Here is a 13,386-nt window from a genome sequence, read left to right as displayed (position 1 = left end):
ATGGGGGAGCAAGGCTACAAGAAGACTTTTTCAGATCATTGTGTGTTTGTACAAAGATTTTCTGATGATGACTTTATCATCCTCTTGCTATATATGGATGATATGTTAATTGTGGGTAGGAATGCTTCCAAGATTGACGAGTTGAAAAAACAGTTGAATAAGTCTTTTGCAATGAAAGACTTGGGTCATGCCAAGCAGATTTTGGGAATGAGAATTACTCGTTCGAGAAACAAAAGAAAGCTTTACTTGTCACATGAGAAGTACATAAAACGTGTACTGGAGCGTTTCAATATGAAAAGTTCTAAGTTGGTTCGCACACCCCTTCCTGGTCATCTGAAGTTGAGCAAGAAGATGTGTCCTACAACAACGGAGGAAAAGAGAGAATGACCAAGATTCCTTATTCCTCTGTTGTCGGAAGTTTGATGTATGCAATGGTATGTACTCGATCAGATATTGCTCATGCAGTCGATGTTGTTGGAAGATTTCTCGAAAATCCAGGAAAAGAGCATTGGGAAGCTATAAAGTGGATACTCAGGTATCTAAGAGGAAGCTCACATGAATAATTATGTTTTGGAGGATCAAATCTAATTCTGAAGGGCTATATAGATTCTGATATGGCAGGTGACTTTGATAACAGAAAATCCACTACTGGATATTTGTTTACTTTTTCAAGGGGAGCTATATCATGACAGTCGAAGTTACAGAAGTGTGTCACACTATCTACAACTGAAGGGGAGTATATTGCGGCTACTAAAGCTGGCAAGGAGATGATATGGCTCAAGAGATTTCTTCAAGAACTTGGATTGCGACAGATGGAGTATGTTGTCTATTGCGACAATCAGAGTGCAATAGACCTGAGCAAAAACTTCATGTACCATGCGAGAACAAAACACATCGACGTAAGATATTATTGGATTCGTGAGCAAGTCGAGAACGAATCACTTCAAGTCAAAAAAATTAACATGAGTGAAAATCCTCTAGATATGTTGACCAAGGTAATACCAAGAGACAAGTTCGAGCTTTGCAAAGAACTTGTCGGCATGCGCTCAAACTAGAATCTCCGGTGTTACCTCGTTCAGGTGAATGAGACTGGAGGGGGAGATTTATGGGATCCATCCCACAAATCAAGGAAGATAATTTTCTTCCTTTGATTGGCAGCCACCATCTTTTCTTTTGCACTATCAAATATGGTAGGTTGTAGAAGAAAAAATGTCAAGATTGGTAGGCATATCAAATCTGCATGAGAGAAAAATGTAAAATGTAGTAGGCGTGAGGGAGTGAGGTTCTGCCTATAAAAGGAGAGCTTCGGCTCTCATTTCTTACACACCAAAAAAAATCTCAGACAACACATCTGAGTGAAAGATAGAGAGCAAGATATTCCATAGACTATAAGAAAATAGTCTGTGAAGAAAAATAGAGTGTGAGAGATATTGTTGTAAGGTGGAAAAAGCAAAAGAGTATTTTTTCTTTTGAGGGTGTAGTGGTCTTAGGAGTATTTGTACTCGTTACTACACAGTGTAAAATTTCTCGCTATAGTGATATTAGTTGCTCTTCTTGGCCGTGATTTTTTCCCTTATTCAGAAGGGTTTCCACATAAAATCTTGATGTCATTTTTGCTCCATTTTTATTCTTGCTGATTTAACCATAACTTAGTGGTCCGCATTTATCACTAATACCGTGAATATTATTTTTACGGGATTTATTCCCAATGGAGCAAAGAGGAACCGAGTATTAGACTTTGCAACATCTGCATAATTTGTTGTCTAGTTTTCTCTTCAAGACTTTGAGGGCTCATATGATATCTTCTTTACTAATACGTTTACCGCGACCATTACAAATAAATTTACATAGAATTTAAGTTATATACACTAAGAACACAAAATTCTGATATAAAATTTGATAGTCTAGTACTACAACTGATTAAGAAGAATAAAATACAAGAAAACTTCATTATCAAAGAGTTTATAATATGGAGATTAGCAAATCACTTTTGAGGAAACATCAATCTAAAAACCAAGCAAAAGAACTGCATTATACTACTCAGAGCAATTTGCCCGCTTTGGCCAATATTGAACAGAGTGGCACAAAAGAATGATACACAGAGTTAAATGGCATAGAAGAATGACACTCAGACTTAAAAAGAATTATCATCAACATTCAGAAAAGACTGCCCAATGCTTTGGCTTTGTCCCTTAGAATAAATTTCTGTATCTTCCCTGTTGAAGTTTTTGGGAGATCTTGAAATATGACGGTTCGAGGCGCCATGTAATGAGGCAAGTTATCCCTGCAGAAGTTGATAATTTCTTGATCAGTAATATTATTAAAACCATCCTTCAACTTCACAAATGCACAAGGTGTCTGTCCCCAGTAATTATCTGGTCGCGCGACTACTGCTGTTTCAAGAACTGCTGGATGACTATACAACACCCTTTCCACCTCTACTGTACTTATGTTTTCTCCACCAGAGATTACGATATCTTTCAATCTGTCCTTAACTTCAATATAGCCATCAGGATGTTTAACAGCCAAATCACCACTATGAAACCATCCACCTTTAAAAGCTTCTTCTGTTGCTTCCACATCTTTTAAGTATCCACTCATTACAGTGTTACCTCTAAACACAATTTCACCAATTGTCTTACCATCTTCTGGTACTTTTTTCATTGTGGTAGGATCCATTATATCCACTGACTCTGAACAAAGATGTTGCACACCTTGTCTTGCTTTTAGTTTGTACTTTTCATTTGGTGGCAAAGAATCCCACTCAGGCTTCCACAAACAATATGTACCTGGACCATATGTTTCTGTTAGTCCATATAAGTGATGTACTCGAAACCCCAGTTCCTCCATTTGAGATAGGATTTGTGGAGGTGGTGGTGAACCACCTGTCATTATGTTAACCTTGTGTGGAAGTGGTTTTCTGTCACTTTCGGGCGAATTCACAATCATGTTTAGAATAGTTGGTGCACCACTCAAATGTGTGACATTGTGCTCTACTATACTTTCAAATATGACTTTTGGAGAAACCTGTCTAAGGCAAATACTTGTGCCACCAAGTGCAGCTAGACCCCAAGTAAGACACCATCCGTTGCAGTGAAACGTTGGAACGGTCCAAAGGTAAACAGGCCATGAACTCATCTCATGAAGCATAAATGTAGCAATGGTATTGAGATATGCACCTCTGTGATTGTAAACAACTCCCTTTGGTCGCGACGTTGTTCCAGAAGTATAGTTAACGCTAATAGGGTCAAATTCACTTATCGGCCACCTTACAGCGAATTCAGTATTCCCACTTTCCAGGAGACTTTCATATTCATGAGTATTAGAGTTTGCCCCAGTAGGAGTAGAATTGTTGGATTCAGATATTACAACAACACGTGGTGGTATTACTTTTTCATTAGCAAGAATATCTATGGCTCCCTGAGCAAGTTGAAGCAAGTGCTGATCCACAAATATGACTTTTGCTTCTGAATGTTTTAGCAGTACTGATATCATAGCTGAATCATGACGTGTATTTAATGTACAAAGAACTGCGCCAGCCATTGGTACTGCAAAATGCAGCTCTTGCATTGCGTATACATTTCGGGCCACTGTTGCAACCTACATAAATAATTTTAAATCTATTGAAAATGGAAAAGTAAACCATAAAAATTCCCAACTCATTCTATTTATGACAACAAGAATCGTCAGTATACAGAGGATACACGAAGGAATTGGAGAAAATGGGATTAGATAAGTCATAATCAACTCATGTCCCATTAAAAGTTCTTGTCCATCACGTGTAAAATTAGAGAGTTAACTAAAAGGTCCCTTAAGTTTGGGGATAAGTCTATTTTCATCTCTTTTATTATCCTAGTTAAGTTTACCAAAATTGAGCATTTTTCATCCAACACATGAATCTCCCAAACTAATTACGTATTTAAAATTTATGAAAATATCTTAGATTTTCCATGTGGCCAAGCTAAATAAGGATCGCGATCGGATTCTTCTGGCCTAATTTCATTTTTCCCCCTCTCTGTCAAGGTTTATTTTTATTACTATTATTTTTCTTCCAATTTTAAAGTGATTCTTTTGCCTAGATTTTTATGTTTCTGCTGTGAGTAGTGCTAAATTTGGAGGAAAAATGATACTGCCTCCGTTCACTTTTACATTTTCTCCATGCTAAAAATATATTTTTGCTTTTATTTGTCCACTATGCTAAATCAAGAAAAAAATAATCTTTTTTCTTTTCTTGTTTTATTCTTAACATTAACTACTTATTCCCCAAATCATTTCCCAAGATTTTTTAGAAATATTATCATTATTATAGATAAAATTATAAAATATATATTTCATTTATTGTTTTTTAAAGGACGTAAAAAGAATATCTCGATCTACGTGACATGATATTTCCGTTATGGCTCTTGTTGGACATTTCTTATGCATACCATGCTTGTCAACTTAACAATGATAAAACTAGATCAAAATAGAGAAAGGCGTAAGAACTTAATAAAACATGTCTTGCTTCATGGAAGAACAAGAAGGTTGAAGCGTTTCAACAACACTTGATAAAAAAGTAACCGCATACATTAAATTATTTATTTTAAAAGTAAACAACGAAGGATCCTCCATAATAGTAATTAAATATTCTAGAATTACGTCTGGACGCACTTTTAATTAAGAAAATAATTGTAATATATGAATATAAATGTATTTATGTGTGCATGTCGGTTTGGATATAAAAAATTCATTATCAAATCAAATTAAACTAAATATACATTAGTAATTTTTGAAGTCGGTTTACTTTGATTTTCGTTCAAATTTTCTTTGTAATTAAGAGACCGCTATGTGCTGCTCCAAAAGCAATTAATCTTGTATTTTCAATATTGCTTCGTTGCTCTTTAGTCATCTTATATATGTTGTAACGTAAATAGTTAGAAAGAAACTTACCACATCACCACGACAAATCCCAAGCTCAGACAAAGCAGAAGCAAGCTTTATACACCGTGCATGTGTCTCTTCCCAAGTATACTTCACAGAAGGTCCATCAATGATAGAAGTTCTTCCTCTAAAAACATTTGCTGCTCTCTCCAAGAAACTTATGGGTGTTAATGGAACATAATTTGCAGAACATTTAAGCAGACCATCCATTGATCGCAATGGCTCAGATTGAAGATTCATTGAAAGCTGACACAAGTGGCGAGGCCTCTGAGTATTTGTGTGTTGAATTTGAACTGAATTGGTACTATAAATAAGATTTCGTGCCAATATTCCTGAGTGACTCATGCTGATGGTGATGGTTGAGAAGAAAAGTCAGAGGGAAGATTGAAGAGTGGCATGCGGAACCTTTCAGAACTAGTGACATATATTGGCAATTTGAAGATCATATAGAATTGACTTGAATTGAGTATTTCTTGTTTCTTCATCGTGTTGCCAATATCAAGTAATATAAACCGGCAATTTAAAGCACGAACGTGAACTGAGCGGATATGATGGGATTTCCAGCGAGCAGTCAACCTTTAAGTTTATCTATATTATAATTTCGTTTTACCATATAATCAAATGAATACACCTTTGAGTGAATAAACCTTTACATCACTATTTTTCTATCTGGATGGACATCTCCTTTTTAAGCAAAATGACGATATTCTGGAATACACTTAAATAGAGTAACAAATTACTATATTAGAAAGGTAGATCTCAGATTTGTCTTTGCTTGAAGTGGAAGCTAACAAACACAAACAGTTGCAAAAACGATAACGTACATTCACCAGAAAAGGAATATCATTTCAATAAAACAAATATAATACTATGAAGTAAGAACGAAAGCAAGAAATAAAGAAAGGAGGTCCACTACACATGGCTGAATAAAATAAAAACAAAACAATAAGTAAATGAAGAAGAAGATGAAGACATGCGTTCCACTAACCACTGAGAAAGAAGAATAAAAATAAGAAAGATCAAAGAAAGTATGCACCAAAATGGATATCACCACGAAGCAAAATTCCTTTAAATAATATGGACAGATCAAGAAGTGATCCTTTACAGGTTTTTATGCACAGGGCATAGACAGCAATCATGCATCAATTTTGAATTATTAACCAATGATAGATAATAAAAATTGTAGCAGCAAAATGCTAGAAAGTAGATTTAAACAAAATTGCTGCTGCTAAAAAAATAGGCCAAGTAGATCTCTGGACAGTGAACAATAATTTCTAACGATTTGCTGAGTATATTGCTGATTAGTCTAGAGCAGCTATAATTGCATCAACAACTTCTTGGGTAGTGCTATCCCCTCCAAGGTCCTTTGTCCTGACTTTTCCCTCTGCTATTACACGTTTTACAGCTGTTTCTAAACGATCAGCAAATGATGGAAATTCGAGATGTCTAAGCATCATTGCTGACGACAGAAGAAGTGCCACTGGATTTGCTTTCTTAAGCTTCAAAATCTTTTCATTGCCAACATTCCCAGCTGAAGCACCTTGCTCAAAAACTGCTTGATCAGTCCCAACACTTCCTGAGAAAATCACAGTCATACATTAAATCTCATAAGCAACCTAATGCTCAAGGAAGAAACACTGATAATATTCTAATTGTTCCCTGAGAGATGCTATAAATGATCTGTAGAATAGACAAGCACAAGGCACTTAATCTTTCTTCCAACAATGAAAAGTTAGATCAAGTACAAATGAGCATTTATTTACAGTGAGGTTTGAAAGAACATAACGATCTGTAATACATCCAAAAAATAAAAGGAAAAGAAAAAACCAACACGAATAAAGTAATTGAGCAGCAGTATCATTCCCTTGGAGCTAGTGCAACCTGGGTGGATGAAGTTAGGCAGCACGGAGGATACCTGCTTGGCCCTCACCAATATACCTACTCCGGGTGATGAACAGCGCAGTAGACAAGAGTTGGATCAGTGGCTGTACCCATTGGAAAAATGGACGGGAAACAGTCTGAATTTCACACATACACATTGCTGTTTCAATCCCCACATTCCAACATTATTGGCTTGTGATGTGACAAGGCTTTAGGTAGAGCATGCTGCTTTATCTTTTTAAAGAATTCACTATTCCATGGAGAATAGAAATATCCATTCCCAAAGCAGCAGATCTTTCTCCTTCCTTACAGCAAATAAATATGGTGGATCTACAGGTCCATCTCTTATGGAACTTTAAAAAAATCATAGATTTTGATGGCAAAGAAGCATTCAACTTTTCTAAGCAAACTCGAGAACATTGCAATCTCCACAAAAGAATGTGCTCAAGCTGAGCTAGGGCATCTTCTTCAAACCTTCCAAAATGCACCCTTAACGTTTGGTCAGCTTGAGCACATTCTTTTTCACCCAGATACACTCCACTTTCTTTTTATTCGACACTTGTCAACTGCATGCACTATTCTTTTCTATCATCTCTGTAATAAGGGAGGAGTAAATGTACTGACACCGGCATTGGCCCTGGTTCATCAATTAGTTGCACAATTGTTGTAGCCATCTCCTCTATTCCTTGGCTCTCCAGTATGCTGTGGACTGTGTGACTTCCTTTCCTGATTTGTCAGCCAGAGGCAGTTAATTTTTGTCACTCACCTCTATTCCTCAGCTCAAGCTAATCGTTAAGACTTTGGTCTGCATTCTTTATCCCCGAACTTCACTATCTTCAATGGCTGAGAAAAATCCCTAACGAAGATCATGCTTCTAAGTAGACCTCTATCTACACCTCCATTGGGTCAACATATGATTCACCTATACGAAAGCCAAAAAGTTTGTCTTCACCACATGGATCAGAGCCTAGAATTTTAATTCCTTTTATATGCTAGAGGCTGAAACGACTTATTCGTCTGTGGTTGAGCCTTACAAATTGGCCTTGGTTTCGTGCACCTACCTGCTTTCGTTTTTTTTTTTTTTTGACAAGGTAAGATTTTATTTATTAAAGTACCAAGATGATACAAAAGCGAACAATCCAGCTGCTTTCCTTTTAAATGGAATTCTTTTTCTTGTGGCTGAGTCGGCCCAATTACAACAATCTCTCCAGACCCCACTTGTGGTATTATACTGGGTGGTTGTTGTGGTTGTTGTTGTTGTTTGAGTCGGCCCAATTACAACAACTTCAGTTGTTAGTGTTCCCCCTCTTCCCATCAGTGAGCAAAAGCTTCTGATCTGGCTGAGTTAATCTCAGTTTGAATTCCCCGCTTGTCACAAGTTTCTTGGCTCTTTATGGTTTTTTGATGAAGTTGCTTGGCTCTTTATAGTTTTAAGGGAAATTCGTAGTATTTACATAAGGCCATCTTTATTTGTTGAAAATGCATTTGACTGAACTCTCTAACGCCTCATCTTCTGCACCCAATTCATCGTCTTAGACAAATTGACACATGTATCTCCAATTGCTTGCATCAAATGTCAGCGTCACCGGAATTTCTTTTCCGGAGCCCTAACACAAATTCTAGCCTATTGAAGGTTTCTCGTGTTCCTTAAAACCTTGTTATGTTCCAAATAACCACCACAAACGCCCCCCGTCTATTCAGACAGGATATCCATCACAAGTGCAATGGAAGTCCCACCAGTGACTTGGTTTAGGATTAGGCTAATGACAGTGCGATCAGAGACCACTAGTCAAGGAAGAGCTTCTGACCTTCGAAATACCATTCACCCACCTTGACTCTCTGTAATAGCCTTCACAGGTAATCGGCAGAGGGAAAATGTGCTATTCATCTTGCTGATCCATATTCTAAGCCCATCTCTACACCTCCAGAACATGAGGCACCTCTGTATGTAAGCTCCGAATTTCAAATTAAACATTTATTAAGATGATTTGATCCTTAGCTACTGAAGTTTCTTCTATTGAATTCTATGATCCTCCTCCACTAATTTCCTATGTGACTTTAGCTCTCATTTCTAGCCAGCTACTGAGAGCAACAACCTCTCTTCTAACCTAATGTGCATAAGGTTTTTTTGCTACTTTTTTTCTGAGGAATCTTTTGCATTTAGGTTATGTCTTCCGAGCCTGAGCCCGCTATCTCTGGCATGATTATGTTCGACCTCCTTTGGCCTTGCACAGCTTGAATAAGAACATACTGAATAAGTCGTAGCTATAGTTGTAATCTCAATGTGCAAAGATTTCCCTGACCTTCTGATGCCAATCTGGTTGTACTGCAAGTCCAACGGATGATGCGCTTAAACAGTCATCCTGCTTATTCCTTTTCCTTTCAGTACCTTGAAACAGCTCGATCTTCTGTTACTGCAATTTACTACTTCTGTCTGCCAATAAAATATGAGTCTTCTATCCATTTAGAACATTTATTGGATCGATTGTCTGTAGTATAGCTAGACTTAAGTTACCAAGACAATCCATCTACAAAGAAGCTAGTTGTTTTGGCTGCTGGGAAGTTAACAGGTTTAGATCACCGGAACTCTATTTGATAAAATGTGAGTGACAGATTAGCCACCAAATTAAGGGTGTCTTAACTTAGTGAAATCTTAAGATCAAACTGTCATCTATAGACAAACAAAAGGCGGCTAATGCCATCGAAAATCAACAGCTTAGCATAATAGAGAGATGTAAATCATTCAAAATATGTCTGAAGGATTTACCTCCTGGCATGACTCCTGTTCCACCAGCTAAACCAGCAGCTGTATTTGCAATTAGGTTCCCGTAGAGGTTGGGTGTCACCTGCATGATTGCAATGGTTGAAGTTCAGCAACAAGCTTACCAGCTATGTAAAAATGAGGAGACAATTTAGAATTGGGCAGCTAATAACACACGAAAAGATTGTTTCTGCATTGATGCAGGAAAGCTGATGACTCTTAATCTACAGCAACCACAGTAAGAAAGGCAGGGAGGGTGATACCTACCTTTGCTAATCTTAAATTTTCCCATACATGCTTTCTCACTAATATCCTATATTTTGATAAGTAAGGTAAGCTTTTATAGATGTATAACCAGCAACAAGCATATGCTGGAAGCCTGGACATTGGACCAGTTACAAGCTTCTGTTAGTTGTAACAGAGTATATAAGGAGTTTAAAAAGTCAAACATGATCTCAACATCCTGAATAACATTTATATTTGCCATGTTATCCCAAAAAGATGGGAAAAGTATATATTTAAACTTAAGACTAAGTATATTCTGGCATTCCTCTCTCTCCAGGTAATCCACCAAATAGCTGCTGAGATAGCATTCCATAATCTAGTGTGAGTACCTCTCAGTGCCTTGACTGCAGAAATACCAAAACAGTTCCAGGCATAGCACAATTGAGGACAGAAGAGTGAGAAACATGTCCCACAGCTGACCAGTGATTCTACAATGCAAAAATAAATGATTTGCATCCCCTTCTCCGTAAGTTGCACCGAGTGAGGCACGCATTTCTTCTCACCAACCAAGCTTACTGATATCCTATTATTTTACAAGAAAATCAAAGAGGCCAGTCAAGGGAAACCCCAGGTGCAAGATTATCCAAGTACCTCGGTTGTAAATGAAGGAGAAAGGAAAAGACTTCAATATTTTTGCAGACCTTGTCATTTGGACTCTGTTATTTCATCACATCATTGGTCTTCGCAGTTACCAGTAAGAACACAAAATTAAGAAGTCAAAATAGATGCTAGAAACAGAGTGCCGAGATGCCCTTTGACTATTTAAGCAACCTAGTGACCATTCCTAACTTCCAATATTATTTGCTTATTATTAATCCATACACAAATACCATATGAACTAGTCTCATAGCACCTTTAAGCGAGTTTCAAACTTCAAAAATCAAGCAAATTATCCAATTGCACACAAACAGCAGATAGGACAAGCTCTCAGCAAACCCATCCTCTCCTCAAGGACTAAACTAATGGATGACATTTACCACTAGATTTCTTTTTGAAAATTTGAATGACACTGTTAGATATCAGATGTAAAAGAAGCTAGAATTTAAGGACGGTAGTAAAGAGAAAAGCCATGGAAGCATATCCCCATACCATGACATCAAACTGTTCTGGCCTTGAGACAAGTTGCATGCAGCAGTTATCCACAATAATCTCCTCGTACTGTATTTCTGGATGTTTAGTTGCAACTTCCCTACATGATTCTAGGAATAGACCATCTGCAAGTTTCATGATGTTGGCTTTGTGCACAGCTGTAACCTTCTTTCTTTTGTTTACATCAGCATACTCGAATGCAAATTTTGCTATACGCTCTGAACAATATTTTGTTATCACCTGGAAAAGGGAAAACGTGAAAGTATAGGATTAAAGCAAGTCGTGAAACAGGAGAACTTTACAGAGGAGTCGATATAATATGAGGAACCACAAAGGAAGACTGATAAAGAGAAAAAGAACAACTACATTTTTTAGAAGGATCAACAAGCAAAGAGTAACATTTAAACCATATATGCAGAAATTGGTAAAGTTACAAAATGAGAATTCATCTAACGAAATAATCACGCGCATCTTGCTAAACTAAGCCATTTCTCTAGCCTTTTAAAGTGACCAGGTAAAGGTAAGCTCTAACAGTGTAATTCTTCCTCATGCACAGACCACAATCAAACAGATCAGCTGCAGCTGACAGTGAATACACTTCACTCAAGATTACCTCATCTATCAAGGATATTTATATGATAATAATGTCAATGATATATAAAATGAAGAAGCAGCAAAGCTTCAGGAAATATGCACTCTCCAGCACAAGGATGGAGCACTAAGTATTTCCCAAAAAATGTGCCCCGTGTTGCCCAAAATGGGGCCTACCATACTAACCTACTAAGGAACCCGGTGCATTAGTGTGCACCCCGCAGTCCTACTCCTACATGGAGCCTTATGCATATAACCAGACTAATGAGCCAGAACATGATTATGATCTAAATCTCAAGGATAAGTGCACATTCAAAACGAGGCATAGCAGCATCCTTTTAGCAATTTGAGAGCTCAGAGTACCCAAGTGCACATAAGAGCCACCCACACGTGCAATTCTACTTAAAGTAGTGCATGATCCCTTTTTTAGATACAGTAATATTGGATACAACAACAAGAACTATGCCTCAATCCAAACTATTTGGGGTTGGCTATATGAATCCTCAATATCATTCGCACCTCGTCATTTTTTTTACATCTTCTCACATAGGCAAAGGCAAGCAAAGATTATGAATCTAACAGACTCGCATTACTAACTAATATGAAATATTCTCAAAATGAAAAATTGCAGTACCTTAAGGCTCTCAACGACACCAGGAACAACCTCATGCTCAAGGCCAGCGTACTCTCCCTCAGTATTTTCCCTAATCACAACAATATCCACATCCTCATGCCGCGTAGGCAACCCTGGGAAAGTGAAACAATGCACAATAGAAGCGTACAGATCAAGCTCTTTCCTCATTTGCACATTCAACGAACTAACACCTCCGCCGACCGGTGTCTTTAGCCCTCCTTTTAGACAAACCTTATTCTTCTTAATCGAATCAATTACTTCCTCCGGCATACACCTCATATCACCGCGTACATCGTATCGCTCGAAGTAAACGGGTGCCTTCATTGCCTGCATCACTTGTTCCACTGAATCGGTTACCAGTGGACCAACGCCGTCGCCTGGGATCAGCGTGACGGCTCGTGGCGAGGCGTTAGTGGTGAAACAGCGATCCGTGGATTGTTGGATCAGTTTTTTTAGGATTGGGAAGGATATTCGAGCCATGATTTGATTTTGATTTGTGTTGAAATTTTTCAGTGCGATGCCTTTTGGTCAGTGATAAAAGCCATTAAAGGGCAAATACAAGAGTCCTAGTAGGCAATGAAAAAGAAAAAATTGGAATATTGAGAAGAAAGAAAGAAAGCGGAGATGCGCGCCACATTTTGCGTGAACCGCTGTAGAATAGCCGGTTTCGAGAATTTATCATATGACCAAACAGCATCTCATTCCATACCACTCTTGCTCAAACTAATATTTTCTCCAGAAGAAAAAAAAACTACATATTTTCTCCATTTCATTTTACCTTGCCACTATTAATCCTTTGCATAAAGAATACTTCGTCTTTTATTTTTACAAATGATACTTCTACATTTTTAATCAAAAAAAAAATTAAATTGTTCATTTACTTCTAACTGAATGATTTTAGTGTCACATAAATCTCATAATAATATGTTTAAAACCACCTACAACATAAATTAAAATGAAAAAAGTAATAGCTTATTATTTTATTGTAAATAATTAATCTTTCATATCTTGATAAAAAAAAAAAAAGTTTATAAAGCAAATCTAATATATCTCATCGCAACTTAATTATGAAAAGGTCCAAATTTATTCTTGTATTATCTCAAATTGCTCAATTTGTGACATTAGCAAATCATTAAAAAAGATAAATAACTGAAAAGAAAAACCAGTAACTCCTCCTTATTTTCAGCACTAGCATTTCATTCATTTCTATCTTATTAGGTTTGGC

The 13,386-nt window shown here is 37.2% G+C and overlaps 2 protein-coding genes across 2 annotated transcripts; both read right to left on the bottom strand.

Annotated features, from left to right (window-relative positions):
• Positions 1–1,916: 1,916 nt before the first annotated feature.
• On the bottom strand, positions 1,917–5,398 carry LOC104229443 (butanoate--CoA ligase AAE1-like). Its single transcript, XM_009782095.2, has 2 exons — positions 4,930–5,398; positions 1,917–3,600 (listed from the first exon to the last, which is right to left on the bottom strand). Exons 1-2 carry the CDS (start codon positions 5,263–5,265, stop codon positions 2,158–2,160), a joined length of 1,779 nt encoding a protein of 592 aa, XP_009780397.1. The 5' UTR covers positions 5,266–5,398; the 3' UTR covers positions 1,917–2,157.
• Positions 5,399–5,967: 569 nt separating this feature from the next.
• Positions 5,968–12,810, bottom strand: LOC104229441 (isocitrate dehydrogenase [NAD] regulatory subunit 1, mitochondrial-like). Its single transcript, XM_009782092.2, has 4 exons — positions 12,162–12,810; positions 10,937–11,176; positions 9,569–9,647; positions 5,968–6,496 (listed from the first exon to the last, which is right to left on the bottom strand). Exons 1-4 carry the CDS (start codon positions 12,639–12,641, stop codon positions 6,222–6,224), a joined length of 1,074 nt encoding a protein of 357 aa, XP_009780394.1. The 5' UTR covers positions 12,642–12,810; the 3' UTR covers positions 5,968–6,221.
• Between the last annotated feature and the right edge of the window lie 576 nt (positions 12,811–13,386).

This window comes from Nicotiana sylvestris, chromosome 2 (genome assembly GCF_000393655.2).
Source record: "Nicotiana sylvestris chromosome 2, ASM39365v2, whole genome shotgun sequence".
NCBI lineage: Eukaryota > Viridiplantae > Streptophyta > Magnoliopsida > Solanales > Solanaceae > Nicotiana > Nicotiana sylvestris.
Note: the sequence above shows the minus strand (reverse complement) of the source record. Positions and strands in the feature narration are given on the sequence as shown.

What these genes read in the sequence shown, in the direction of transcription:
- LOC104229443 (XM_009782095.2), bottom strand. Translation starts at nt 5,265, where the DNA reads ATGAGTCACTCAGGAATATTGGCACGAAATCTTATTTATAGTACCAAT. An exon ending in GGATTTGTCGTGGTGATGTG is followed by an intron (nt 3,601 to 4,929) that starts GTAAGTTTCTTT and finishes TTATTTATGTAG; the next exon opens with GTTGCAACAGTGGCCCGAAA.
- LOC104229441 (XM_009782092.2), bottom strand. Translation starts at nt 12,641, where the DNA reads ATGGCTCGAATATCCTTCCCAATCCTAAAAAAACTGATCCAACAATCC. An exon ending in GTGTCGTTGAGAGCCTTAAG is followed by an intron (nt 11,177 to 12,161) that starts GTACTGCAATTT and finishes TCCCTTTTCCAG; the next exon opens with GTGATAACAAAATATTGTTC. An exon ending in CAGAACAGTTTGATGTCATG is followed by an intron (nt 9,648 to 10,936) that starts GTATGGGGATAT and finishes GCAATCATGCAG; the next exon opens with GTGACACCCAACCTCTACGG.